This window comes from Natator depressus, chromosome 8 (assembly GCF_965152275.1).
Source record: "Natator depressus isolate rNatDep1 chromosome 8, rNatDep2.hap1, whole genome shotgun sequence".
In the NCBI taxonomy this organism is placed as follows: domain Eukaryota; kingdom Metazoa; phylum Chordata; order Testudines; family Cheloniidae; genus Natator; species Natator depressus.
The window spans coordinates 103,090,061-103,117,290 of NC_134241.1; the positions used below are offsets into that span (position 1 = coordinate 103,090,061).

The following is a 27,230-nucleotide window of genomic DNA, read 5'->3' on the forward strand; positions in this document are numbered from 1 at the left end:
TAAAATAATCAGTATTTGATGTATGTTTGCAATGTTGTGGTAGCCATGCTGGTCCCAGGATATGAGCAAGACAAGGTAAGTGAGATAATATCTTTTGCTGGACCAATTTCTGTTAGGGCTTGGCTACACTTGCAAGTTAGAGCACATTAAATCAGCCCTGGGTGCCCTAACTCCTGAGGTGTCTGCACTGGCAAGGCACATAGAGCACCTGGACTCTGCAGCTGGAGCGCTCCTGGTAATCCACCTCCAAGAGAAGCATAAAGCTTGCTGTGCCCCGGCTGAAACGCCTGGGTGGCATGTGGACGATGTGTTGCATTACTGCGCTGTGACTGGCCTCCGGAAACGTCCCATAATCGCCTGAAGTCAAGTGGCCACACTTGTCATTGTTTTGAACTTGGCTGCAGGTATGCAGATATCCCCTTTCAAAGCTCCGTTTCTGACAGCCGGCTGCTTATCTGCTTCGGGACAAAGCAAGCCATTACTGTAGAATGCTGCTGTTGTGAGTGTGTGTGTGAGAGAAAGTTAGGGGGGGGCAAGGGAGGTCTACTGCTGTTTGAACTTACCAGACAGCATGCTGACACACTGTCTGCCCCCCAAAACACACTGTCTCTCTCCCCCCACATACACACAATACACTCCCTGTCACACTCCACACACACACCCCTTTTGAAAAGCACGCTGCAGCCACTTGCACTTGTGGGATAGCTACCACAATGCACTGCTCTTTGTGGTGTTGCAAGAGCTGCTAATGTGGCCATGCCAGTGTGCTTGCAGCTGACAGGTTAAACACGCAGCAGTGTTTTCCCTGCTGCGGTCTCCGAAGGCTGGTTTAACTCCCAGTGCTCTACATCTGCAAGTGGAGCCATGCCCTTAGTGGAAAGTGTCACAGAGCTTTTTGCAGGTCTGGAAAAGGAAGCCAGGGTGTCACAACTAAATACAAGGAGGGATAGACTGTTAAGCATAAGGGGTTAACACATATTGCAAGAAACTACTTAAAAGAAAGTGGGCAATTAACACCCTGCAGTTACAGGACAAAGGAGGATTGGTAAATTATAGATTGTTGTAAGGAGTCATGAGACCAGAGTCTGAGAGAGACCAGGACACACCAACTCAAAGCAGCACAGGCACCAGACCCGGAGACAGATGCAAAACCTGCAGATAGATCTCTACTGCTCAGATGATCAATACCCCCCATAACACACCTCTCGAGATCTACGCGTCCTACGTATGTCTATCTTACATGTGGTGTACCTCATCCAGTGCATCAAATGCCCCCAACAACTACTGTGTGGATGAAACAAGACAATCAATAACCTCTCGACCCCTTTCTGCGTGGGGGTGGGGTCAGGGGGGCGCAAAGTGAAGGCAGCTGGCTTCAGCAGTATTACTGAGCATGCTCAGTCCATGTGAGCATGCTCAATAGAAGCCAAACAGCAAATCTGGTGGAGGGGGAAGACGATGTGATCCCACCCCCTTCCCACATGGCCTCTGCTCTCAAATTCATGAACTCACACAGGAAAATGATAAAAGAAACACACCATAGCATCTGTGGGTAAACACAACTCACAAAGCAATTATTTCCTCTTTGACCCCTCAGGCCCCCTCAAAGGAAACCTGCACATCTTGAAAAGACAAGCCTAGGAACTTAAATTCATAAATCACTAAAAATCATGGTCTCAACGGAAACACTGACTTTATGGCTCATTACAATTTGTAACTTACAAACCCTCCTTTGTCCTAGGGCTGTAGAGGAGTTAATCACTGGCTTCGTTTTAAGTGGTTTCTTGCAACATACCTTAACTCCTTTCGCTTAACAATCCATCCCATCTTGTATTTAGCAGTGACATCCTGGTTATCTTTTCCAGACCTGAAGAAGAGCTCTGTGAAGCTCAAAAGCTTGTCTCTTCCACCAACTGAAACTGGTCTAATCAAAAATCTATTACATCACCCACCTTGTCTCTAACATTTGATTTTGTAATGGGTAATGGAGGTTGCCCTTAAATATCTAGATGGTTCCATATTTCGGTTTTATATTTTAGAAACTAATTAAAAACATTGGGTGAGGGAAGGCTGCTGCGTGGCATGGGTTTAGGGCAGGCAGCTGGCCGGCCCCGCACAGTGAGGGTCCATGCCACCTCATATGCCACCCACAATGTGTAATAAGTTGAAAACCACTGATCTGAGTAGCTATTGATTTCAGTGGACTCTGGACTGACACCAGTAAAACTGAGATCAGTTTTGTTTTGGCCTTTGTTTAAATCAAAGGCTCTCAGCCCTTCCATACTACTGTATCCTTTCAGGAGTCTGATTTATCTTGCGTACCCCCAAGTTTCACCTCACTTAAAAACTATTTACTTACAAAATCAGACCTAAAAATACAAAAAGTGTCACAACCACGATCACTGAAAAATTGCTGACTTTCTGATTTTTACCATATAATTATAAAATCAATGGGAATATAAATATTGTACTTACATTTCAGCGTATAGTATATAGAGCAGTATAAACAAGTCATTGTCTGTATTAAATTTTAGTTTGTACTGACTTTGCTAGTGCTTTTTATGTCACCTGTTGTAAAACTAGACAAGTATCTGGATGAGTTCATGCACCCCCTGGAAGACCTCTGCGTAACCCAGAGGTATGTGTCACCCCGGTTGAGAACCACTGGTTTAAATAATTAGCTGGTCTGCACGTTATTACAGTGTTGAGAAGAGGTTACACATGTTATTAGTCATGACCAGTTTAACGACTTGTATAGAAATAACATGGTACGATGAATGCATTCTTACTGTCCCTTAATATCCTTTTTGGAGGACTATCTTTTTTAAATACTACATGGGGTTTTTCCACCAGGGAAGAGCAATGGGGACCAACCCACACATAGACATCTTGTATGTTTGGGTTTTTACAATAATAAAATAACAACAATTAATAATAAATTAAAACTGCATTGTTAGCCATGCAGTATACTGCTCTGTAGGCATCTGTAGGTTCCAATGTGCAGATCATTACTCCTGGGCAGGTGCCAAGCAAAAGGCTGTAGGGATAGGGATGGGTATGTATTTATTTTCTGTCAAAGGAAGGTCTCCAAGTTCCCTGGAAAAATTGTGATATACAGCACCAGGTGCAATTTCCTGCATTCTGTCAGGCCCAGGACCTACAAACATATGATGAGCTTTATCTACAGGAGCAGTCCCTTTGACTCTAGCGGTAGGGATAGAAGAGAAGAGCTATTTCTTCCACTCAAAAAAGAAAAAAGAAAAGGAGTACTTGTGGCACCTTAGAGACTAACCAGTTTATTTGAGCATGAGCTTTCGTGAGCTACAGCTCACTTCATCGGATGCATCCGATGAAGTGAGCTGTAGCTCACGAAAGCTCATGCTCAAATAAACTGGTTAGTCTCTAAGGTGCCACAAGTACTCCTTTTCTTTTTTCTTTTTACGAATACAGACTAACACGGCTGTTACTCTGAAACCTGTCATTCTTCCACTCAGTGCTAAAAGCCTGGTGAGGCAACGCCATCTACTGTCTCTTCATAGATATGGGCCCCCATCAGTACCCCCACAGAAAGGCTTCAGTGCCCACTGAAGTCAGCAGGATTCTTTCCATTGGCTTTACTGGAAGCGGGACTGGGTCCATGTGTAGTCATCCTACTGAAGCCAGTGCAAGCTAAGGACATGAAGTGCCCCCTCAAAGGCACTCAGCACATTTCAGGAGGTGCCCTTAAATCAGGGGTGGGCAAACTTTTTGGTACGAGGACCACATCTGGGTATGGAAATTGTATGGCGGGCCATGAATGCTCAAGAAATTGGGGGTTGGAGACAGAAGGGGGTGAGGGCTCTGGCTGGGGGTGCGGGCTCTGGGGTAGGGGTGGGGATGAGGGGTTGGGGGTGCAGGAGGGTGCTCCGGGGAGGTTTTAGAGGGCAGGAGGAGGATCAGGGTTGGGGTTCAAGAGGGGGTCGGGGGTGCAGGCTCCGGGCAGCGCTTACCTCAAGCAGCTCCCAGAAGAAGCGGCATGTTTCCCGCTCTGGCTCCTACGCAGAGGCGCGGCCAGGAGGCTCTGTGTGCTGCCTTGTCCGCAGGTGCCGCCCCTGCAGCTCCCATTGGTCTCAGTTCCCGGCCAACGGGAGCTACGGGGGCTGCACTTGGGGCAGGAGCAGCATGCAGAACCCCTTGGCTGCCCCTACGTGTAGGAGCTGGAGGAGGGACACGCCACTGCTTCTGGGAGCCGTGTGGACCGGGGCAAGCCCTGAATCCTGCTCCCTGGAGGGAGTTCAAGGGCCGGATTAAAACACCCCCAGGCTGTAGTTTGCCCACCCCTGCCTTAAATAGTAAGCAACATGAAAAACCAATGGAAGTATAATCGCTAGCATTCATGCAATGCATTACAACATGGTTCTGAGTGCACAGAAACAGTCATTAATACTTGCACCACCACAGGAAGAGAAGCAATTATCATCCCCATTTCACAGTTAAACTGAGGCCTGGGAAGTCAAGTGATGTGACCACATCAGTAAAAGAACCAAAATTAGATCTAAAGAGTTCCTACCTCCTAGTCTTTTTTCAGTCCAGGAGGCCAAACTGCCTAGCAAGAACAGAACACTGCAAATAGCAAGACAGAAACACTCTCCTACCCAGTAAATCATTCAGCTGTTAAAATGCTACCAGGTGCAGTTCAACTGAAGTGAACTTGTTTCTTTCACCAACAGCAGTGGGACCAATAAAAGATATTATGCATCCACCTTGTCTGTCCTGACATTCCACATTTATCCCCACATCTTACTAGCTCAATTTACAAGTTAAAGATTTTCCTAACAGATTGGTTTGTCAGCAGTCAACAATAGTCTTATTTGTCAGTCACCTAACTTCATCGCTCCGAAAATGTTAGTTTACAAAAAAGCTTCATTTAAGAAATTCACAGTTTCAGTGGGAAGATTTCTGATGAAGGCTTTCAGAATGTACGTACCTGGGCACATAAGGACTTTGTCTCTCTGTGAAGATCAACATTCACTGACTGTGGGGGCAAATCTTAGTTTCACCTTTGCCTGGGTTAATATTCAATTCTCAGGACAATAAAAACTTTACTTCTACAGTAGTCAGTTTCCTGACTATTGTCAATATTTAACTTTCAAGACAATACAGTTTGATGTTAATCTCAACAGAAGTCAATTATCTGTTTAGTATCATTTTGTGCAGCTCATCTGTGAAGTCATGCAATCCCTTCTCATGCTTTCCTCCACTATTTATCTCCTGCTCTTGCTGTTCTCCAGCCAACTTCTCTGAATGTTTCAGTTGCTAGTTTCCCCGTTTCTTTCCTTGTACTTTCAACAAGATTATGCATTTCACAACATACATGGAGAAATGTTTCCTCCCACATATTTTAAAAATTACACTTGGCCTTTCTCAGAAGCCCACCAGTATCAACTGCCACAAATAAAATGCTGTCCCATGATGCACTCCGCAGAACAACATGGCAGTTTTGGAAATAATCTGAAAGGATGGAGATGCAATACACTTTGGAGCTCTCAGACATCCTCCAGGGGACAGGTTGCTACTACACTATGGTAGGACTGATATCATTGGGAGTCAAAGGACCGACACAGCTTTCAAGAGGCACCCAGCTTCTCACAGGATCAGGCCTTTATAGAAAGGCACTCATGCCAGTTTTGAAGGAGACTGGACACTTCATTTTCCCAGGTGATCCAAACAATGTGACAGCAGAAATGAGATGAAAATAATCAATGGGAATAAGTAAAGGGATAACAAGCAGCAAGATATGGGGCAAACTCAGTTCATGTCTGGATGTCCTGGCCAGCAAAATGTAATTCAGGAAGAGTTACAGACTCAGGAGTACACAAAGATTTCTGGGTGAGAGCCTACCACATCTTGCTCATCACTTCAGTGCCACCTTTTCCAGCACCTGGCCTGAGTGAAGAAGGAATTAGACCACGTACTTTCCATAAAGGTTCACCAACATACTATACTTCAGAATACAGCCTGCGGGGGGGAGAAAACGTGTGTGGGACCCATGTGGCCCACTTGTCCCCAAATCCACTGGACAGCCACCGTTTTCCCCATTGGCAACTGCCAATGATACCACCACGTCTGGAATACATCCGGGACCCTTCACCCCAAAGCGCCTGCAGCACCAGGGAGGAGCCCGAGTTCATTACCGGCCTGGTGGCCCCCTGTCATCACACAAGGTGGCTGACGCGGAGATGTAATGTCACAGTGACAACTGCATAATGTCGCAGTGCCCATATGGCGTCACGGTGCCCCTCCATGATGTCGCAGTGCCCATATGGCGTCACAGTGACAACTGCATGATGTCACAGTACCCATATGGTGTCACGGTGACAACTGCATGATGTCACAAACTACAAGGCTGTGCGGGCCACGTGGGCACCACCCAGGGAGCCTGGTGGCCATAGCAGCCTCCCGCCCCCGCCACGCGGCGTATACCTTGAAGGGAGAAAGCTCGAAGCCGAAGTCGCACAGGCAACCGCGGACCCGCCTCTCCAGCGCAGCCACACCAGGCTCCATGCTGCCCATCGCGCGGGGCACCACGGGAGATGTAGTCTCCCGTCCGCCATGGCTACGCGCGCGGAGGATCATGGGAAAGAAAGTCCTTCCCCACCACGCCGCGGCTGCACGCGGGCAACGCTCGCCTCCTCCTGCGGCTGCGCGCGGTGCGTCTTGGGAGCTGCCCGCCGCCCGGACGCCGCGACCGCGCGCGGGGCATGATGGGAGAGGTAGCCCGCTTTTCAGACGCCGCGGGGCACGATGGGATTGTAGGCCGGCCTGCCCGCCATGGCTGCTGGGACGTGTAGTCCTGAGGCCGTGTCTCTCTGGGCCGGGGGGGCAGGGCGGACTCCATCCCCCAGCAGGCCCCGGGGCAGGGGGGTGCGGTGACGGCGGCTGGGCGCGTTTTGAAACCTCGGAGGGAGCGAGGCAGCCCCCAAGGGGCGCGGGGGCGTCGGAGCCGCGCGCCGGGCCCGGGAGCCTGTGGCACCGGTAGTAGGGACCCCCGCCCCGCCCCGCCCAGCTCGGCCCGAGCCCGGTCTCGCCGCTGGGACCCGAGACCTGCTCGCTAGGCCGCGTTCCCGCAGGGACCCCGGGGCCGCCGCTGAGCCCCCCGCCCCGCATCCCCCCGGGGCCCCACGTCCCGCCCCTCCGCCAGGCTCCCTCCCAACGCCTCCCCGGGGCCCCGCCCGCCGCCAGGCCCCCCGCCCCGCCCCTCCGGCAGGCTCCCCGGGCCCCCCCGCCCCGCATCCCGCCCTGCCCCTCTGCCAGGCCCCCCCAACGCGTCTGCCAAGTTCCCTGACACCTCCCTGGGGACCCTGCCCACATCTCCCTGGGGACCCCGCTCCTCCATCAGGCCCCCCAACGCCTCCCCGGGCCCCCACCCCGCCGCCAGGCGCCCTGCCCCTCCGCCAAGCCCCCCACCCCGGGGCCCCGGCCCTGCTCCTCTGCCAGGCCCCCCTACGCCTCCCCGTGGCCCCCGACCCACATCCCCCCGGGGCTCCCCACCCCTCCGCTGGGCTCCCCAGCCCTCCGCCGGGCCCCCCCAATGCCTCCCCGGGGCCCCGCCCTGCCACCAGGCCCCCCCCGGGCTGGGCCCCGCCCCTCCACCAAGCCCCTTGGGGACCCCACCCCTCCATCAGGCCCCCCCAACGCCTCCCCGGGCCCCCACCCCGCCGCCAGGCGCCCTGCCCCTCCGCCAAGCCCCCCGCCCCGGCCCTGCTCCTCTGCCAGGCCCCCCTACGCCTCCCCGTGGCCCCCGACCCACATCCCCCTGGGGCTCCCCAGCCCTCCGCCGGGCCCCCCCAATGCCTCCCCGGGGCCCCGCCCTGCCACCAGGCCCCCCCGGGCTGGGCCCCGCCCCTCCACCAAGCCCCTTGGGGACACCACCCCTCCATCAGGCCCCCCCAACGCCTCCCTGGGCCACCACCCCGCCGCCAGGCACCCTGCTCCTCCGCCAAGCCCCCCGCCCTGGGGCCCCGCCCCTCTGCCAGGCCCCCCGCCAGACCCCCCAGGGCCCCTCCCCTCCCCACATCTCCCTGGGGCTCTGCCCCTCCGCCAGGCCCCCCCAACACCTCCCCGGAGCCCCCTGACCCCACCCCTCTGCCAGAGCCCTGAACACCTCCCTGGAGTCCCCTCTCCTCCACCAGGCTCCCCAGTGCCTCCCCGGGGCCCCCTCTCCCTGCCCATCCGCCAGGCCCTCCAACACTGCCCCAGAGCCCCCTCTCCCTGCCCATCCGCCGGGCCCCCCAACACCGCCCCAGAGCCCCCTCTCCCTGCCCGCCCGCCGGGCCCCCCAACGCCTCCCCAGAGCCCCCTCTCCTTGCCTGTCTGCCAGGGCCCCCAACGCCTCCCTGGAGCCCTCTCACCCCACCCCTCTGCCAAGCCCCCCAATGCCTCTCTGGAACCCCTGGCCCTCCCCATTCGCCAGGCCCCCCCAACACTTCCTCGGAGCTCCCTCACCCCGCCTATCTGCCAGGCCCCCCAACGGCTCCCCGGAGCCCCCTCTCCCCGCCCCTCTGTCAAGCCCCCCAATGCCTCCCCGGAGCCCCCTGACCCCTTTCCTCCACCAGGCCCCCCAACACCTCCCAGGAGCCCCCTCTCCCCACCCCATTGCCAGGCCCCCCGATGCCTCCCTGGAGCCCCCTCTCCCCTGCCCCCTGCCAGGCCCCCCAACACCTCACCAGAGAACCTTACCCTGATCCTCCACCACGCTCTCCACTCCACCCCCTTGATACCTCCCATCACCCCACCCATCCACCAGGCCCCTCTGCCAGCCCCTCCGCATGCCTCTCCAGAGCCCCCCACATGCCTCTGCCATACTTCCTCCCCCCAGCACCTCCCCAGACCCTTCTGAGACCTCACACCTCATGGTGGGGGGGGGGCGACCCACCCCCCACCCAGAACACCCTGAAACTGTCTGGCAGATTTCTATGTCTGTAATAGTGCAGCTGGTGGGAGCCCTGGGCTTTCCCTACCTCCTTCACCCTTCTTTGAGGACAGGGCATGACCCTGCCCCAGAGTCCGCTTAAGGCTCAGAGAAAGCAGATGGGGTGTATTTTACTGCATCACCAGCGCTATGGCAGGGTGCTGTGCTTGGCCCTAGGAGATGGTCCGTATGGAAGTCTGCTTCTGCACTGCCCTGTCCCAGTACCAGTGAGCCTCCATCAGGCCTAGTTTATGAAATCCATTCTGGGTGTGAATTATGTAGGAGCCTCAAGATTTCTAGACCCTGCACTTTGCCCTCAGTCCTGTATCCTCCCATTTATTTCTCTTACCATACATGTATATTTATTTTAACTGTAATAGGAGCATAGACTGTATAGGGAGAAAAATCTCTATGCTGGTGGTTTTACAGGTCAATCCAGCTATCTTCACCACATTGGGCTCTGCTCTATCCCTCAGCTTTATACACCAAGGGCTGATTCTAGGTTACTTTGTCATTGGTAAACAGTTAAAAGCACCTGCCTACCAGCCACATGAACTGGGATACACAGCTCAACTCCATACTGACTGCAACAGACAGCAACGTGGCTAAAATAAAGGCAAGTTCAGCTGCATTGTCATCTCTTTCTTGTGGCTTAGACTCTCACTCCAGGAAAGTCCTATTTAAACAAGTGCTGGATCCCTTGGTTCCTTGAACTATGTTGGTAACGTTGCTGTAGGTGAAGTCACCGGGACTGGTTTCCGTAGCTGCTTTGGCTCGTATTAGGTTTCAGAGTAGCAGCCGTGTTAGTCTGTATCCTCAAAAAGAAAAGGAATAAATTTGTTAGTCTCTAAGTTGTCACAAATACTCCTTTTCTTTTGGCTAGTATTGTAACTGTTGTAGAGCTCCCTGCCCTCTAGAGACTGGTTGAATGTTGCACGTTGATAGTTGGATTCAACTGAAAAATGACTTTCACACAGGTCTTTTTCAGTACTAGACTGGAGGTATCAAGGCTCCAGTGTCCCTAGAAGGGATGAAAATGGAAATGCTTCTGCAAATATTTCAAGGATGTAAATGCCCAGGAGTAGGGAACGATTCCTCAGGGTGATTCAAGGCCCTAGAAGAGAAAAGGGATGAAATGGGAATGCAACATGGATTGGGCACTGGACTGAGAGGAACCACCTAATTCCTGTGTAATAAGCAACTTCTAGAACTGGATGGGTGTCCACTGTTTGCAAACATCACAATCCAGGCTTCTTTGCCAAAATAAAATCCACCTCTGTGTTTACTGCACATACTTACGGAAATTACGTCCTCAAGGTCCTCTGTGCAGTTCGTTTTTGTCCCTTCAGTGAAGAAAGATTCTCTTGACTTCCCCAAGAAAGTTGGATCTTTTGTTGAGCCAGGATTATTCTGTCAGCCCTGCAGAACCTTTATTATATAACAGTTCAGAGGAAGGGGTGTGCTCTTTTGGATAGATACAAGTGGTTTTCTTTAAAGACCAGCAGATGAGTACCTCGGGTTTTGTCAGGCCTTCCTGCGATATCCACCCCATAAAAGCGTGGATTGGCATGAAAGGGAGCCAATTTGTGAGTAGTGTGATGTGCAGCTCTGAGATGTATTATTTTATCGTTAGAGCCAGGGAAGATGGCTGTGTTATAGAGAAGGCAGCAATAACATTGGGGGAGAGTGGTCTAGTGCTTAGAGTGGGGAATTGTGCTTTGGGATTGCTGAGTTCTGTTCCCGCCTCTGCCCCAATTTACTGTTTCGACAAGCCCCTGAACTAGTCTCTTCCTCAGTTCTCCCCATCTATAAAATGGGAGATTATGGGCTATAGAGGGTGCTAGAGGTACACGGTTGTTTTAAAGCTACTGGTGCTGTTCCTAAGTAATCAGCCACGGGGGAAGGGACCCACTTACACTGCAGTTTCAGTCTGGCTAGAGATCATACAGACCTCTAGGAATGCTGTTAGATTTTTCCAAGTTCTGTGACTATCCTTATGTACCTAATATGGTAATTGTTTCACATAATTAAAAACATGTCTTTTGCAAACATTTTTCATAGATTTAAAAGTCAGAAGGGACCACTGTGAAATCTAGTCTGACTTCCTGTATAACACAGACCATATTACCAGCAGGAGAGTGGGTTTGTGTGTGTGTGGGGGGGGGGGGGTGAGAAAACCTGGATTTGTGCTGGAAATGGCCCAACTTGATTATCATACACATTGTAAGGAGAGTGATCACTTTAGATAAGCTAATACCAGCAGGAGAGTGGGGTGGGAGGAGGTATTTTTTCATGCTTTGTGTGTATATAAAAAGATCTTCTACACTTTCCACAGTATGCATCCAATGAAGTGAGCTGTAGCTCACGAAAGCTTATGCTCAAATAAATTGGTTAGTCTCTAAGGTGCCACAAGTACTCCTTTTCTTTTTGCGAATACAGACTAACACGGCTGTTACTCTGAAACAGACCATAGGACCTCCCTGAATTCATTCCTGTTTCAACTACTTTCCTTTCTGGATTTGCCCCACATACTTCACCCTTCTGTTCCTCTGTCCACTCCTCATCACTGTTGTTGCAATTTAGTTGATTTGAGAAGTCATCATTGAGAACATGAGGGCATTTCCTAACCTGTCCTCTGGTGTTAAGACCCCATCCTCCTTCTATCTGAAGACAGATCCACTGTGGAAAGCCGTGTGAAGCACCCTACCACTTCTTCCTGTGTGTGTAACTTTCCCCTGTCCTTTAGTGTCTTTACCACTTAATCTGGTTTCTCTTTCTCTATTACAGCAGCGTCTGAACACAATCAGCATCTCTTCCAAAGGTAACAACCTGTTTGTCTCAAGCATTTCGAAAAGCACTTGCTACCATAGCACTGAGGTTCTGTAGGAATATCCATTGCGTTGTACAATCATGTGTTGTTGTTGCTGTGTCTCAAATGGATGATTATACCTGTCTTTATTTTTCTTTTGTAAAAGCTGTTGATGCCTTGGGGTTAAAATCCAGGCAACTTCTGTACCCACGTAGCAACGCAATGGCCATTTCAAGCCCCTCTTATTGGTTACCTGTACAGCGGTTCCAGGGTGGGCAGACCTGCCTGTTCTAATGACTCCACATGTGATTGTATAATTTAAGCAGAAATAGGAAAGAATCTAGTTTCTGCTTTTGAAAACTTCAGTTTGGCCTTTTCCAAGTTCCTTGTCTTGGCACTAGCTGAGGCAAGTCTAACAGTGTGGTAAACAAGTGGGTTCCCTTCCCTGCAGCCCTTGTAACTCCTGTTACTTTTGATCTCTTAGTGGATTTGCTGCTTGACAGAATAAACACTGAGAAGGTTGCATTTGATGAGTCTCTGGCTGGATCTCGGCAACCGTGTCCTACCTGCCTAAGTCTTCCACGCTGCAGGATGGCAACAGAGGAGCTTGCAACCATCAGCAGTCAGCTGCATTCGCAAGCTAAGGTAACTCCAAAGTGCCGATGACATTAGCCTCTCTACTAAGGGGAAAGAGACAGGTTTCACTAGTGAGCTTAAAATACACACTTCTTACACTGGATGCCCTGGACTGTGGGGATCCTCTGTTTGTCACACGATGGGAAAAGCCTCTCCCTGTTGAGCCAGTGGATATTGCTCTTTGGGACAGCTGGAAAGGTCTCCACATGAAGATTTGAGGTGTTCCTTTCTCTCCCCATCACCCTGCTTGAGAGAGTGTTGCCTCTGCAGCACCCCCAATTCCTGCCAGCACATGGCTGAAGCTGCAGGGACACTTCACTAGTCCTTTAAAGCAAAGTAACTTCCCAGGATCACTAACTTTACTTTCCTCTCTGTGAGGTCCCCTGTATCCCTTTGAGCACTGAATCTTCTCCCTGCCCCTGATCACAGCCTTTATCCTTCCAACAGGAGGGTCATAGGAGATTCCTTGGAAGCCCCTCTATCCTGCTCCGCCGAGTGTGGTTGCTTTTAGAGTCAGTCTTGAGGTGCCCCACAGCATTCCCAGCTTCTGAAACTGAACTGACTTGCACAAGACAACTGAGTTCTTCCCTGCACTCAATTATTTCCGTATGAGACTTGTTCTCATCCTGCTCTTCCCCCCAGGTCATTGAGTCTCTCACCCAGTCAGTAAATCGACTGAAGCAGGAGAAGGAGCTCCAGCAACAGCAGATCCATAATCTGGAAGGTATTGATGAATCACTTGGCTTTGCAGTCATTCTGGGATGTTCAGAGATTGCTCCTCATCTGACTGTTTGGGATCCTGTTGAGACAACAGGCTGTGAGTGCAGCGCCCCAATGGGGCACAGTCCAGTTCCCTACTCTGCTGAATACATAGAGCTCAAACCTAGAGTAGAAACCTGGTGTCCCAACTCATAGTCCTTTGCTCTAACCCTTACAGAATACAACCTTTACATCTGTTGGTACAGATGCTTGTAGGTTGTTGGCTCAGACGTTGGAACTCTTGGTTTACATCTCTCATGGGTTCTACCCAAGAGTATCACTTGTTCAGAGTACGCCATGAAGACCGGACTCCCCTCATGCCCCTGGAGTGTGCTGGCAGAGTGGTGAAGGGAGCCCTGGAACTGGTACCGATTTTGCTGTACCATGTCAGGGGATCAGCAGAGGCCCCCCTGCGCGCTCAGTCCAGTGCCTTACATCAGCAGTGAACTGACTTTTGAGACCATTGTACTGTGTATTATTCAACCCCACCCTTCCCGTTGCAGGCTGAAGCCTAACCATTTTCTGTTGTTTTGCTTGCTGTTGCAGAGGAGGTTGGTCGATTGCATAACAGCCCTCAGAGTGGCTTGGAGTCCCTGCTGGGGCGGAGAATGGAAGGGCTGAAGAGCGAGCTTCGTAACTTGCGACAGCAAGTGTTTCACCAGCCGGATGGAGATTGCACCCCGGATCCGTATCCCAGCTCCAGCGTCATGCAGGAGGTGCATGAGAGGTCAGCTCTGGGGCTTTACAGCTGTGTGGGTCATGGGAAATTAAGGCTGTTGCTTCCTTTGTTAATAAATTTGTTAGTCTCTAAGGTGCCTCAAGGACTCCTTGTTGTTTTTGCTGATACAGACTAACACAGCTGCCACTCTGAAACCTTTCCCCAGGGGGTAACCCTCTCTCTCTTTCATTTTAGCAAAAAGCTCCTGTGGCGAGAATATGAGTGTGTGAGGCGAGAGGTGGATCAACTGAAGCACAAGCTCAGTGAGTGTTGCTCTGGACTGCTCCCCATGCGGGTCACTGCCCTGTGGGCCTGACAGGTGACTGGAAGCGGGAGGGAAGCAGCCTGCAGTTGAGAGCATCATGTTCTTTGTTGTCGTGGACAGTTTGCTCAGGAATGGAAGAGATGGAGATGCTGTGGTGAATTGGCAGAGTTGGAGGGGAAGTGTGGGAGCATGCACAGGGCTTGCTAGCTCAGTCAGACTCCCACCAGGGCATTGGCAGAGCTGTGGGAGGGGAACATGCACTGGGTCTCCCAACTCTGTCTGACTCTGTGTGTTGCATTGTGGTGCTTTGAGAGATGGGGTCCATTCAATGAATGGTTGGTGCATTGCAATACACTTCTGTACCTGTTTTTCAAACGTCACCCCCGCCCTACCCTTAGAGAGGCAATGGGGGGAGGGAATTGATATTGATACTGACTTCCTTTGTAAAGTGCTTTGAGATCTACTGCTGAAAAGTGCTATGTGAGAGCTGGCTGGCATTGTTATTATTGGGCCTTTCTCAAGGATGCTATGGGATGTCAAGTACCTTGGCTGGGCATAGACCTGAGACACTCCTGGAAATACCTTGGTCCTAGATTATCAAACTGTGGCTCTACTCTTCAAAGCAACTGTGTAAAAATGACCCCTTCATACTCATGAGCCACCACTCAGTCAGATTGTCCGTTTATAGTAACTAGGTTTTAACTACTTCACTCCTATTAGGGGTGCAGAGCTGACATAACCATGGGAGAGGGAGCTGGGTTCTATTCTGGCTCATGAATCATAAACAGAATCTCCAATTATGGGCTAAATTCTGTTCTCCCTATATGGCAGCAGCTTCTGTGGAGGCAGTTAAGTGTCTTACCTGTAACCAAGGGCAGAATTTGAGGTGCAGAATCTTTGGTAATTACATGAAACAGAAGGAACCTAGCTTGACTCTCAGATGCCAAGCTGAGTTTACTGCAGCAACTCTTTTGCATTCCAGTAAGGCCGAAAGTTCCCAACAAGGATCAGGTCCCCATTGTGCTAGGTGCAGTATAAACACACGGTGAGAGTCAGTCCCTGTCCCAAAGAGCTTACAATCTGAATAGACAAAACACAGAGTAGGGGAAAGGAATATAACCATCTTTTTTACCACTTATAAACTGAGCATGTTGAATATAGTCATTGAACGGCAATAAACAGGGAACCACCAATGTCATTTTCACAGTAGAACTGTACGTAAAGGGCTTCGTGTCGATAACAGCTTCCCCATTTGTGCCTATTATAAATCTGTGAAAGCAATAAACCTGGGTATTGTATATGAGTCCCGTGGAGATCTGGCAGCTGCTCCTGCTGTTCACATGAGTTCCTCAGTAGAATGTAGCCCTGGCATGAGAGGTGCCCACTGAGCTTTGGAATGTGCCCAGAGGAAAGGGAGTGCAAAGGTAACTATTAAAAATCAGACACAGAACAGAAGTAGATTCTGCTCTGACTCAGCTCTCTGGCCAGAACCAACCCAGTTCACTAGGTAAAGTTACACTGCTTTCCTTCTCAGACCGACAGGAGGAGGATCTAGTCACTCAGATGTCTGAAACTGATGAAATGAAGAGAACTCAAAGTCGATACTGCAAGGTACATAGCTTTACAGGTTCGCCTTCCCCAGGCAAAATCATTACATGCATTTTTAAAGCATGTGATGGTTTGATAACCTGTGGAACTCACTGCTTCGAGATGATAGGAAAATTGTAAGTAAAATTCTTAAAAGAGGGGTTAGGCACATGTATGAATAGCATCTGCAGTGCAAGCAGCTAGAGTAAATGACTGGCTGTCGATCCTTATGCTTCTGGCGTATATTGATCACCAGTTGGGGGCAGAAAGTATATCTTCTCTTTGGGTAGTATTGTAAAACTATCCAGGAGATTTATGGGAGTTTTATATCTTCCTCTGAAGGCTGGAGAAAAGATCATGGATTTGATGATCTGTTCCCATATGGCAGAGCTGTTATTTCTCAGGCTTCCTGCGTTAACATCATCTAAAAGGTTTACTGGTGCTACATTAATCAACACCGGGATATTACTGTGTTTTCCAGTGTGCTTCAGATTTCAGTATTTATTCCTTAGGATAGAACCAACTCCTGTTTGCACCTGGAATTATGGGAGGGGTCATTGTAATCCCTGTTTATAAGGGGCCACGTTAATGAAATTAAACACTGAGACTCAGCAGTGAGGCCCAACTGTAGCAATTCTCTTTCCTATGTAATTTTAAGTGTTTATCAAACAATACTGGCGCGCTCACAGTATTTCTAAGACACCTGTCATATGGGTAGCTAGGTGCCACGTAGAAAACTAAGATCAGTATGGTAACTATTTCCCCTTGTTTTTAACTAGCGCCCCCCCCTCCGTTCCTCAGACGTTCTTGTTAAACCCTGGATTTGTGCTGGAAATGTCCCACCTTGATTATCACACACATTGTAAGGAGAGTGATCACTTTAGATAGCTATTACCAGCAGGAGAGTGGGGTGGGGGGAGAGAAAACCTTTTGTAGTGATAATCACCCATTTTTTCATGGTTTGTGTGTATAAAAACATCTTCTGTATTTTCCACAGTATGCATCCGATGAAGTGAGCTGTAGCTCACGAAAGCTTATGCTCAAATAAATTGGTTAGTCTCTAAGGTGCCACAAGTCCTCCTTTTCTTTTTAGTATGGTAACAGTCTGCAGAGGATGACTTATTTTTATTTGATATTGATATTGCAGTAGTGCCATTGTGCAAGGTACTGTACAAACACAGTCCATGACCCAAAGAGCTAACAATATAAGAAGACAAATGATATATGAAGGGTGGGGGGAGAAGAGTATATTCAAAATATATACAAGTGTTCATGTTGGTAAAAAAAAAAAAGCCAGCATATATATCTAAGAGTTTCTGACTGTCCCCATCATAGCCATCAGAACTTGGTTGATTTCTTGTAGGCGTCACTGCAGAAGTTGGAGGGATTTGGAACAAAAGGTAGTAGCCTTATGAGTCACTTCAGGGAGGGCATTCCCTGCGTAAGGTGTGAAGACATTTGTGATTGAGGCTGGCAGAGCAGCGGGAAAGAAGGGATAATGCAGTGGGAAACACATGGACAAGTAGGGAGGGGCAGAGTTGTGAAGGGCCTAAAATACATTGGAGCTAATGATCAGACCTGACTATACTTCTCAGCTAGCAGCAGTCCTCTAACCCTTTTAGAAACCACCTGCTGTCTGGCGCCTGTGGACAAGTAGCCCCCATAACCTGCTGCCCAAGAGACTCTGGTGGCACATTCTCAAACTGATTGGTGTTTTTGTACATTATGGTTGGCCAAAATGCAGTCTGTGGGCCAAGCATGGACAGCAGAGATCTATAGTGTAGCCCTAATTTCCATTAAGGAGGCTGGGTCAAGGGATACAGGTTCCAGTATGCTATACCCCATCTTGATCTGAGCACCCCAAACTGTAAAGGAAAGGTGAAGTGCTCGTTGCCATGGATAGCATGGTTTGTGTCAGCTGTGCTTTCCCCAAGCTGTTCCAGGCCCGTACATAGAGCAAGTCACACATGCATGTTCTGCTGGGCTCAGCACCGCTGTGTAGACTCAGCAGCTGTCTGTGAGGAGCCCTTTTGGCAGTGACTGACTGTCCCCCCTCATCCACAGATGCTGGAAGATTTGATGAACAGTCACAAAGCTCAATCTGATGACTTGGACAAAGCCAGGTTCGAGACGCGGAGCACCCAGCAGGAGCTCGGCCACATCAAGTAGGGGAAATGTACCTTCCAAGGGGCTTGTGGGACATATGGCACTACATGTGTGCACGCACCATGCATTGCTGGCAATGTGGGGTGCATTCCTCACCCAGCTGAGCTCAGCACATCAGCTGCAAGTGCAGCTCTTTGTATAGCCACGGGATATTTCACCACAAACCACGTGGGAATGGCGCAAGTGTGTGCACTGCTGTGTGACCACTCCTCGGTGCCCCTGTGTGAAAGGAGTTGTGGGGAATATCCGCTCAGTTGCTAGTAGGCAGGTGTCCACATCACAACTAGCACTAACAGACCCTATGCTTGCACCCTCAGAGAAGGCAAAGGTGAATTCCCCTCTTGCTTCTAGAGGGGGCCTCTGCAGGTCACGATTGAGGCCTGTTATTGAGGCAGTGTGGAGAAGCCATCTCCGTACCTGCGTGGTGGATAGACAACATCCATCGCCAGGGTTGGCAATCCAGCACCTTGGCCAATGAGGCATTCCCCCTTTTAGATGCATAAAGTGCCAAACTGTGAGCCCTGGAGGTTCCAGAACATGGGCAGGTCAGTTCAAGCTTGCCCACTGCTGGGAGAGGAGCCCCAACTAGGGGCAGATGGAGAGTTCAGGCTCCGTGGTCCATTCTGTCTTTGGTCTCTCTGCTGAGGCAGCTAACAAGGGGACTAGTTGTGATGGTATCTGTTTGTGATGGAGACACGTATACCTTGGGAACTAGACTGAGTACCCCAATTCACTTCACACAGGCACAGAGCAGCCACCTAGTGTGAATGACTTCCTGCCGTTCCTATTCTGGGCTGACCCTACACTGTTGACCTGGAGATGAAAGGCTCCATGTCTAATCACGGCACTCCTGTGCCCTCTAGTCCAAGTGCATAGATAGCGTGTAAGCAAGCATGCTCATGTTCCCCCTCCACAAACCCTCTACCATGGGCACTGGCTGACTTCTGAAGCTCCTTCTCTGTCACTCACTGAGTGAACCCACTTGGTGCTTTTCAGAAAGTGGTGATTCCCCCCTTTAGTTCTTTCCCTTTCTAGCACCTCAGCAGGAATTCCCTTCTGCCTGGGGCCTCTTCTCTTGAAGAGACGCCCACTTGTGTCCCTTAAACCCCTGCCCTTCCCTGTGTCTCCATGCTCTCCTCTTGCTTTCCTGTGCTATCACGTTCCCACAATGGATCATGCTGAGAAAGGAAACGGACTCTACCTTTTGGCTGTGATCTCCACATAGGTGGGCCTTGCATGCTCTGGCCTCTTCCCTGGAGAGGATGGTGATGTTAGCTTTTACCCTTCAGTGATCCTTAGCTCTGTGCTACTGTTCCTTTAATTGTGTCCTTGTCTTTCCAACCCAGCTGGCCCAGGGGTATCTGGGGATTCTGTGTGTGCCACTGTCTCTAACCCTCTTTCCCTCACACCCAGGTGCCACAATGGGATAATGTGTCACAGGACTGCCAACTACCCCTTCAGCTGGCAGGCAGTGTTCCCTCAATGGTGTGCCCCAGACCTCCCTTCCCAGGGGAGCACTCTATCCATTCATTAACATCAGGCTGATACTGAAGACCTTTGCAGTACAGCAGGGCTGGGACTATTTATTAAATATTTGTTCCTGAAAGGTCTTTATTTGAAATCCCTGTGTTCTCTAGAGATGTAGCAGGTAAGTCACTGTCAAGCAGTATCACATAGAGCCATTCATCCTGAAGGATCTCAAACAGTGTGCAGCGTGGTGACACCCACCACTGCAATGCTGTCACTACTGGGCTAGCACCTGGTAGGCTCTTTAACACCCAACAGCAACACTTTACCACAGTTTGGGGCAGGATGTGAAGCATATATTTTTTTATCCACCTGAAAATGCATGGGATGGGAGGAGCCTATGAAGACAGAGTATAACTACAGTAGAACCTCCACGTTACGGACACCTCGGGAATAGAGGTTATTCGTAACTCTGAACAAAACGTTCTAGTTCTTTCAAAAGTTTACAACTGGACATTGACTTAATACAGCTTTGAAACTTTACTGTGCAGAAGAAAAATGCTGCTTTTAACCATCTGAATTTAAATGAAACACGCACATAAACAGTTTCCTTAGCTTGTCAAATCTTCTTTTTTTTAAACTTTCCCTTAATTTTTTTAGTAGTTTACATTTAATGCAGCACTGTACTGTATTTGCTTTTTTGGGGGGTCTCTGCTGCTTCCTGATTGCATACTTCTGGTTCTAAATGTGGTGTGTGGTTGACTGGTCAGTTTGTAATGCTGATGCTCCTAACTGAGGTTCTGCTATATTGCAAATAGAATTAAGCTGGGACACTGGAGATGCATGCATGGCCTCTGCAGGGATGAGCCCTTCACATCACTCGGCAGTGCCCCATCTGATGGGCACATGTAGCACTGGCTGGCTCTGCAAGGAGCTGTGTCCAGGTCTCTCCTTGTGATTCAGGGCCTTTGAGGGAGATTGATGAGGAATGATACTAAAAACATTAGGCATTCCCTAGTGCTTTCCAGCCAAGGATCTCAAAGCCCTTTTCAGACACAATTCATTCTCACAACCTTCCTCTCCATCACCCCAGCGAGGTGCATGTGATGATGTTATCCCTCACGTTACCGATGAGGAAAGGAACAGTACCAGAGCTGGGATTGGAACCCAGGTGTCCTGACTTCTTGTTCTCTCTTCTGATACCCCTGTTAATCGCTTATATTCACCCCTACCCCCCAAAATCCATAAATAACCCATTAGTGTTCTTAGTGGAAAATATCTGTGAAAACATTCATGGTCCAGCATGGCTCTGTTATTAGAATCTCCTTGATGAATTTGCTCTGACATCAGAAACCAAACTTGCCTCCTGTACTATAATAACCCACTGTGGAGGATGTTCTGCTAACTCGGTGAGTCATCTCCAATAATGAGATTTAATTGCAGTTCTCCTGTAATTAAATATTGATTCTCTTTCCCTTCCCTTTCTGTAGAAGCCTCAGGTCTCCCTGCCCCCCATGCCCCACGCCCCCCATGCCCCACACCCCACATACAAGAGTTGCTTAGCAGAGCTGAATCTACCTTGAACCATGAGTTTACCGAAATCCCTCATTGCAGAAAATCCCAAGAATGAATTTTGTCTCTCTCCTGGCAGCTGTTTCTGTCCCTGGAGCTAATCAGTGGTGTTGGTTTTGTTTCAATCAGATCCACGGTCACTGACCTGAAAGACCAAATGAAAAATCTGCCCTTGGAAGAGAAGTCATACACTAAGCCCGTAGGAAAGGAAAGTGCTCATGGGAGTAAGTGATGCTAGTCCTCTTGGGTAGAGCTGGTTGGTCTGACAAAATAGAGTTTTGTTGGCAAATGCTGGTTTGTTGAACCTGAAATGTTTTTTGGAAACATCCTTGGGTTTGACAGACTTTCATCAAATCACAGCAGGGTTCCAATGGAAACCTGCCTGGTTTGCTGGTGGGCTCCTGAGGAGCCCAAGGCTTCCAGGGTCTGTGGCCCTGGGGTAGCCCCACCATGTGGACTGCCTGGGGGCCAGGGAGCAAGGGGCTTCCCGGGTCTGTGACTCTGGGCAGCCATGCCCTGTAAGGGATTCCAGGCTCCCTGCCTGAAAGCCTCCGAAGTCCTGGCTCTAACTGGGGCTCAGCTCCCTGGCTTGCAGCAGAGAGCCTGGAAGTCCTAAGAATTCTAGTAATGTCGCTTTATTGGACTCCCTCTCCAGATAAACTACTTCTTGCCCTTGGGACGTGATTATGGTCGGGGATAGTCAGGAATCTGGCTGGCTTCTCCGTTTCCTTCATCTCACCTATGATCCTGCTTGGTTTGTCTTTAATCACGGAGTCAGAGATGGGAGAGTTCAGTGCAGTGCATTGCTTTCAGTGCGTGTTCAGCATGTGTCCAGTGCACGTCCAGTCTCGATTTACATGATTCAGGGCCTGGCTCTCCATCCCTTTCTTCGTTATTTACACCAGTGCAGAGTAGGAGTACGATGCTATGAAACCAGAATGGTTGTATTGCCTATGAAGATAGTGAGGAATCCGGCCTATGGTCTTTAACCTGGAGCTCAGCTCTCAGCTTATCCTGCTTGTTGGTGTGTTTCTCTTAGTGGAAAGCAATGATTTGTTGAGAGAAGAGGAGATATTTTCTTCCTCCCTGAGTGATGATTCTGCCTCTGAGCTCAGTCTCACAGATGTCAGCTCGGATGAGCTCTCTAGTGCCACAGAGATTAAGGAGCCTGAAGGTAAGAGAAGTATGGCTGGCTTAGGAGCCCTTGATACCCTAATATAGTTGTTTTCAGTGGGAACGTGGATGTGTGACTGCCTTGGGGGGAGAGGGGAATCTCTTTTTATGTCCAGTCCCTATTTTGTGTCCCTAAAAGTGTTTCAGTATTTGTAATGCCCATACTAAGGTCAGACTCACAACTTGACAAGAGCCCGAAGGCCGTACCCAGATTAGGTGTATGTATTTGGCATCTAAATATGGGAGGCAGCATGATCTAATGGTCAGAGCATTGGACTGGGAGTCAGACTTCTTGGTTCTAATCCCAGCTCTCCACTTGCTAACAGATTTACTTTCCAGGGCTCCTTGTCGATCTGTTGTCAGGCCTAATCAAGTGGAAGGTGCTGTGTAAACAGAAGTATTATTTTGCATAAACTAGAGCATCCTGCAGCCTCTCACATCTGTACTATTGAGTGGCAGTCCTGAGGAGGGAGGGACATTATCTTCTAGCATGCAGTGACCCAGAGGCTTTCCTTTGCATGTTGGTGTCTAGTCTGTCCAAGTTGTGTACTAAAGATCGAGACTGTTTGTAGTCTGCATTGTAGAACTTCACTTTCCCCCCTGTACCAAAGCATTGGGGGGAGGGATAGCTCAGTGGTTTGAGCATTGGCCTGCTAAACCCAGGGTTGTGAGTTCAATCCTTGAGGGGACCATCTGGGATCTGGGGCAAAAATTGGGGATTGGTCCTGCTTTGAGCAGGGGGTTGGACTAGATGACCTCCTGAGGTCCCTTCCAACCCTGATATTCTATGATCTTATGCTGCTTTCTTCTCTAATCTGATACGGGCAATCTAGAATGCTGGCTGTGATGATTTGGGGACTCCATCTACACAGCTTATGAATTGATTACAGTAATGAAGTTGTTAAAAAATGTTTGTATCACGGAATGCCTTTATGTATATATGGTATCCACCATGCTTGTGTCAGGTCTTTCCAGACTAGGGACAGGGGTGGGTGGCTAGAATTTAATGGCTGCCTATCCAGCTGGAAACACCTGAATGAAAATGGGTTAGTTGAGGCCGGAAGATATTTTCCCCAATTTGTCTGCAGGGAGTGGGGAAAGTGGAGAGAGTGGAAAGGACGAAGACAGAAGTGAGAACGGGGGGGTTTAAACAGCCCCTGAGAGCCACATGGGGAGTTTTGGGCAGGAGAGGGTAAGGAGATAGAACAGCCAGGGTCAGAGAGGTGAGGTGGGGTGGGGAGAGAAGGCTCCATGTTTCAGAACACAAGCTAGGCACTGCAGCAGAAGGACCCTGGATGTCCCCAGAGGACTCTGATCCTAGCCCAAAGAAAGCTGTCTAGTAGTGAGGAAACTGAGGCAGGGAAATGCAAATAGGGTTTGTTGTTTGTATTGATCTGTGTATTTCTTGTGCAGTTAAGTAACAAGCTGTGCTATCAGAGTCCTTTGCAAAGTGTCTGTGCACTGTCTGTTGCTCCTAACACACGCCCCTTGGAGAAGTAAACGGGACCCAGAACACCCCACAGCTGGTGTTCTGGGAGAGGAAAGGTTTCAGCTGAGGGGGGTTGGAGGAGGATGAGGAGGAAGAAAACCCTGAGTGGCCACCACTGTTTCCTAGGGGCTGGGCAATGGGCTGCGTAATCACAGCTCCCAGGATCGTGTGCTAGACAGTGGGTCTGCGCCCTGAGCGTGAGCCTAGAAGCCCCACGATAGGGACAGTACATGGGTTCTCTTTAGACATTGGAGGCTTACAAAAGTCTGGTGAGTGGCCAAGAGGGGCGCTTGACTGGACCTGTGACACTGGACTACAGAGCACTTTGATCATGGTTAAACTGTGGTGCCCTATGGTGTCCGTTGTTTGAGCCTCCCTTCCAGCCTTGTTTCAGGGTAACATTAAGCTGCAATATGAGGCCAGTTATAATACTACCAATAATAATTATACTGAGCATTCCCCAGGGGTGCCAGGAGGCCAGTTTTTAATGTCACTCCATGTTTGGTTTGGTGCTGACACTCAGCCAATGAGGTTAGGAAGGTGAAAATCACCGATTTTTGAAAGGCTCATCTTCCACACTATATATCCCTTTGGATTTCAACTTTGTTTCAGGATGTTAAAGACCCTTGGGTTTGCATTAACACTTAGCCTTGGGGGAATTCCCAGCTCCAGGAACAAAGGGGTTAATGTTCTTTTAAAGGAAATTCATGCCCTACTTCAGTAAGATGCTTAAGATTCTCGTGAATGGGGGCTTTAAGGTACATGAAATTGCCTTGAGTTCTGTTTTTTCTAGGTACAAATCCCGCTGAGTCAGTCTTTACTAATAAAGCTGCTACAGTTAACTGCTTTGCAGATGCAGTTGTAACATGTCCAGTTGTTAGGATGTTCCCTAAGCAATCTCCCCAGGACATATCAAGGGGTTAAATTCCCTTCTCCAATATTACTTGCAGGCACATGCCAGGGACTGAGTTTAACATTTGATCAGCAAAGCCCTGTGTCAGATAACATGCATAATTTCATAAGAGGAAGCTAGTTATCCTATATTATTGGTAGTAAATATTGATATCCTAGTAGCACCCAGAGGCCAGGGTCGGGATTATAGTAGGGGTACCCAAAGGCTGCTAAGAGGCAGGGGCCATGATTAAAAAATATATGCCAATACAGATTAGTCAAACCCACATTGTCAATGTGTTTTCTTGTATTTGTATGTGCCTGAGTAGATTGCTTCGAATTCATTGGTGACTCCGAACCAGCGGCAGATCAGCTTTGTCCTCGCTCTGCAGTTACAGGGAGGTCGTGATCAGGGGCTGCAGTTTACCCTTGGGCCATTTTTCTTGGTTGATAATGAGGACTTGAGCCTCAGAGTTCAGAGTATGGCTAACTCCTCTGCAATGTGTCTGTAGGATCCAAAGAACTCTCCACCCCAAGCCTGGAGCTGGAGGACAGCAACCCCAAGGAGGAGGCTGGAAGCATGTCGGATGAGGACCTCAGCAGTGACCTGTTTGACAGTCTGCCTGAACTTAATTTGAGTGATCTTTAATGCTTAGCCAAAGAAAGCCCCCTTCTGTCAAATAAGAAAAATTAAAGATGGAAAGGGAATTGGCATCTCAAAATGGACAGGCTCCTCTTCTGAACTGTCAGCCACTTGGGCGGCTGGGGGTGGAGGGGTGTTGCAGTGGCCCAAAGTGATCCCTTTGCGGGGAGACGGGCTCTGCACAGCCTGGTATCAGGCAATCAGCACCCTCCACTGACTTTGACTTTCAAGTACTCCAGAAGAAACCGATTGGGCTGTGTATTCCTGAGCTTCAGGTTGTAAGATTTGTTCTAACTCTGTTAGCTCAAGTGCTGGGCACATATATGGAGACCTGCTCTGCCCTCTCTGCATGGGTGGGGAACAGAGCCCTAGTCAGTGATCATAAATTTACTTAGATAAGGGCCAAGAAGCCTCTAAGTGGCAGCTGAGTTTGCCAGGTGCTGGTAAATCCCTTCCCACTCAGGTAATTGAAGTGATTTAAAAAGCTCCATTCTTGGAACAGTGTTTTCATGTCAATCATAAAGGGAAAATTGCTTTAATACAGGAGACGACAGCTGAAATGGAGAGAGGCTGCGGCCTAAAATCCTGCAATTCCCATTCTTCAGGCCTTGCACGTCTGGGGTGTTTTAAATAAAGTTTTCCTAAGTAATTACTCTGATTTTACACGAGTTACTTTATAGCAGGGGGCGGGGGAGGACAAGGGGAAGGAAGGGTGTATGTTAGGTGAGAGTCAGTGTGCTTGACAGTCCAAGTCCAATGTTAGTGAACGAGAGGAGGAGCCTAAGGGGCTGTGAAACAGGAGGGATGCAGAGATGCCACTAACCTTTCCCTGCCTCCTGCCCTTCCCCAAGTTACCAGTGTTGCTCATCCTGCAAAGTGGGTAGCAAAGGGAGGTGGCCCCGATTTGGGGGGAGGTGTTTAGTGCAGTGTGGCAGAGCTCAGTGTTTGAACAGCCAGCCAAGGAAATAAATAGCCTGTTAATGAAATTCATTGTTGGTGCTAAACTGGGAGTAGCAGCAGCCAGGTGAGTCATCGAGGAGAAACAGAGCAGAGACACAGGCAGAAAGTGCTCCCGCGCCATTTAGTTCGTATGCTTGGGGAAGCGTAACCACAATTCCCACCCTGGAAGGGCCAGGAAAGCTGGGCAGCGGTGACCCTGCTAGAGACCTACTGTGGTGAGAGTGGATGCCATGTTTAGCATGATCTTGCAACAGTGGATGGCTGCCAGAAAGGCTGGTGCAGGATGAGTGGTCCCTCTCTAAGTGACTCTGGTATGACCCCAGCCACCAGACTGGAGTCAGTGCTAGACATCTCCTTACAAGAACTTTATTCCCAACCTGGTAGGAGGCCAGAGAGGAGCAATGGAAATGAAAAGGGGCTGCGGGGACTGATGGAGAAGCAGAGGTTAGCTCTGCGAATGAGGCAGGGATTGGCTGAGTGACGACGGGTGGGGGGGTGGAAAGGCAGGAGTTACTTCAGGCACTAATACAATGTGCCCTCATGGTGGTAGCTACATCCACTTTAGAGATTAGGCTGAGAGCAGTCAGCTTCTCCTAAATGGGGAGCAGGTGCTTCCCAACTGCCCAGGACCCAGCTCTGCGTCCTTGGGGAGGACCCCAGGGAGTGAATGGCAGCCACTAGATTCTGGTTGGGATACCAGAGGCTGCCTGGATGGAGGTGAGCCTGGTTGGGACTTGGTGCTGTCTCATGGCCCTGGATTCTAGAAACTAAAACTGGACAAGACCCTACGGAACGATTGTGCATTGCCCAGCACCTGGGCTGGATGGTCTCAGAGCTGGCCTACAACTAGGCTGCCTGAAAAACGAATGGGGTGATTTTCCCTGAAAGCTCTGCACAGTCCCTTTGGGAAGATGCCTGATTCCCCTTCCCTTCCACCGAAGCAGGCGCAGACAGTGTTGTACATGTCTCTAGTATTTACACCCGTGGAGCTCACGATGCTTTACAAAGGCAGGCAAGCATTTTCAGCCCCCTTTTACAGATGGGGAAACCAAGGTACGGAGCAGTTTACTAGTGAGTTGGGGCAGCGCTATGATTAGAACCTAGGAGTCCTGCACTAATTTCAATTGTCTATAGCTGTGTCCCGT

General features: G+C 49.7%; 2 protein-coding genes across 3 annotated transcripts in view; one reads left to right on the plus strand and one right to left on the minus strand.

Annotated features, from left to right (window-relative positions):
• The window catches only part of LOC141992584 (aldo-keto reductase family 1 member A1), a 107,034-nt gene extending 100,432 nt beyond the window's left edge, over positions 1–6,602 (minus strand). The window contains exon 1 of the mRNA XM_074961854.1: positions 6,463–6,602. Within this exon, the coding sequence (XP_074817955.1) occupies positions 6,463–6,552 (90 nt within the window). The 5' untranslated portion in view covers positions 6,553–6,602. The remainder of the gene's footprint in view (positions 1–6,462) is intronic.
• Positions 6,603–6,919: 317 nt separating this feature from the next.
• LOC141992985 (uncharacterized) lies at positions 6,920–25,710 on the plus strand. 2 transcript variants are annotated; one of them, XM_074962326.1, is made up of 12 exons: positions 6,920–7,014; positions 9,380–9,566; positions 11,741–11,771; positions 12,244–12,404; positions 13,038–13,119; positions 13,701–13,881; positions 14,068–14,135; positions 15,672–15,748; positions 17,789–17,889; positions 21,059–21,153; positions 21,969–22,103; positions 24,995–25,710. In XM_074962326.1, the coding sequence occupies exons 2-12, from the start codon at positions 9,501–9,503 to the stop codon at positions 25,129–25,131; spliced, it is 1,134 nt and encodes a 377-aa protein (XP_074818427.1). In that variant the 5' UTR covers positions 6,920–7,014; positions 9,380–9,500; the 3' UTR covers positions 25,132–25,710. The 2 variants fall into 2 exon arrangements, with proteins under 2 accessions (XP_074818427.1, XP_074818426.1); XM_074962325.1 differs by having other exon boundaries at positions 11,738–11,771; positions 24,995–25,709.
• The last annotated feature ends 1,520 nt before the right edge of the window (positions 25,711–27,230 follow it).

What these genes read in the sequence shown, in the direction of transcription:
- LOC141992985 (XM_074962325.1), top strand. Translation starts at nt 9,501, where the DNA reads ATGAACTGGGATACACAGCTCAACTCCATACTGACTGCAACAGACAGC. An exon ending in CTCAAAGTCGATACTGCAAG is followed by an intron (nt 15,749 to 17,788) that starts GTACATAGCTTT and finishes CCTCATCCACAG; the next exon opens with ATGCTGGAAGATTTGATGAA. An exon ending in CAGGAGCTCGGCCACATCAA is followed by an intron (nt 17,890 to 21,058) that starts GTAGGGGAAATG and finishes TGTTTCAATCAG; the next exon opens with ATCCACGGTCACTGACCTGA.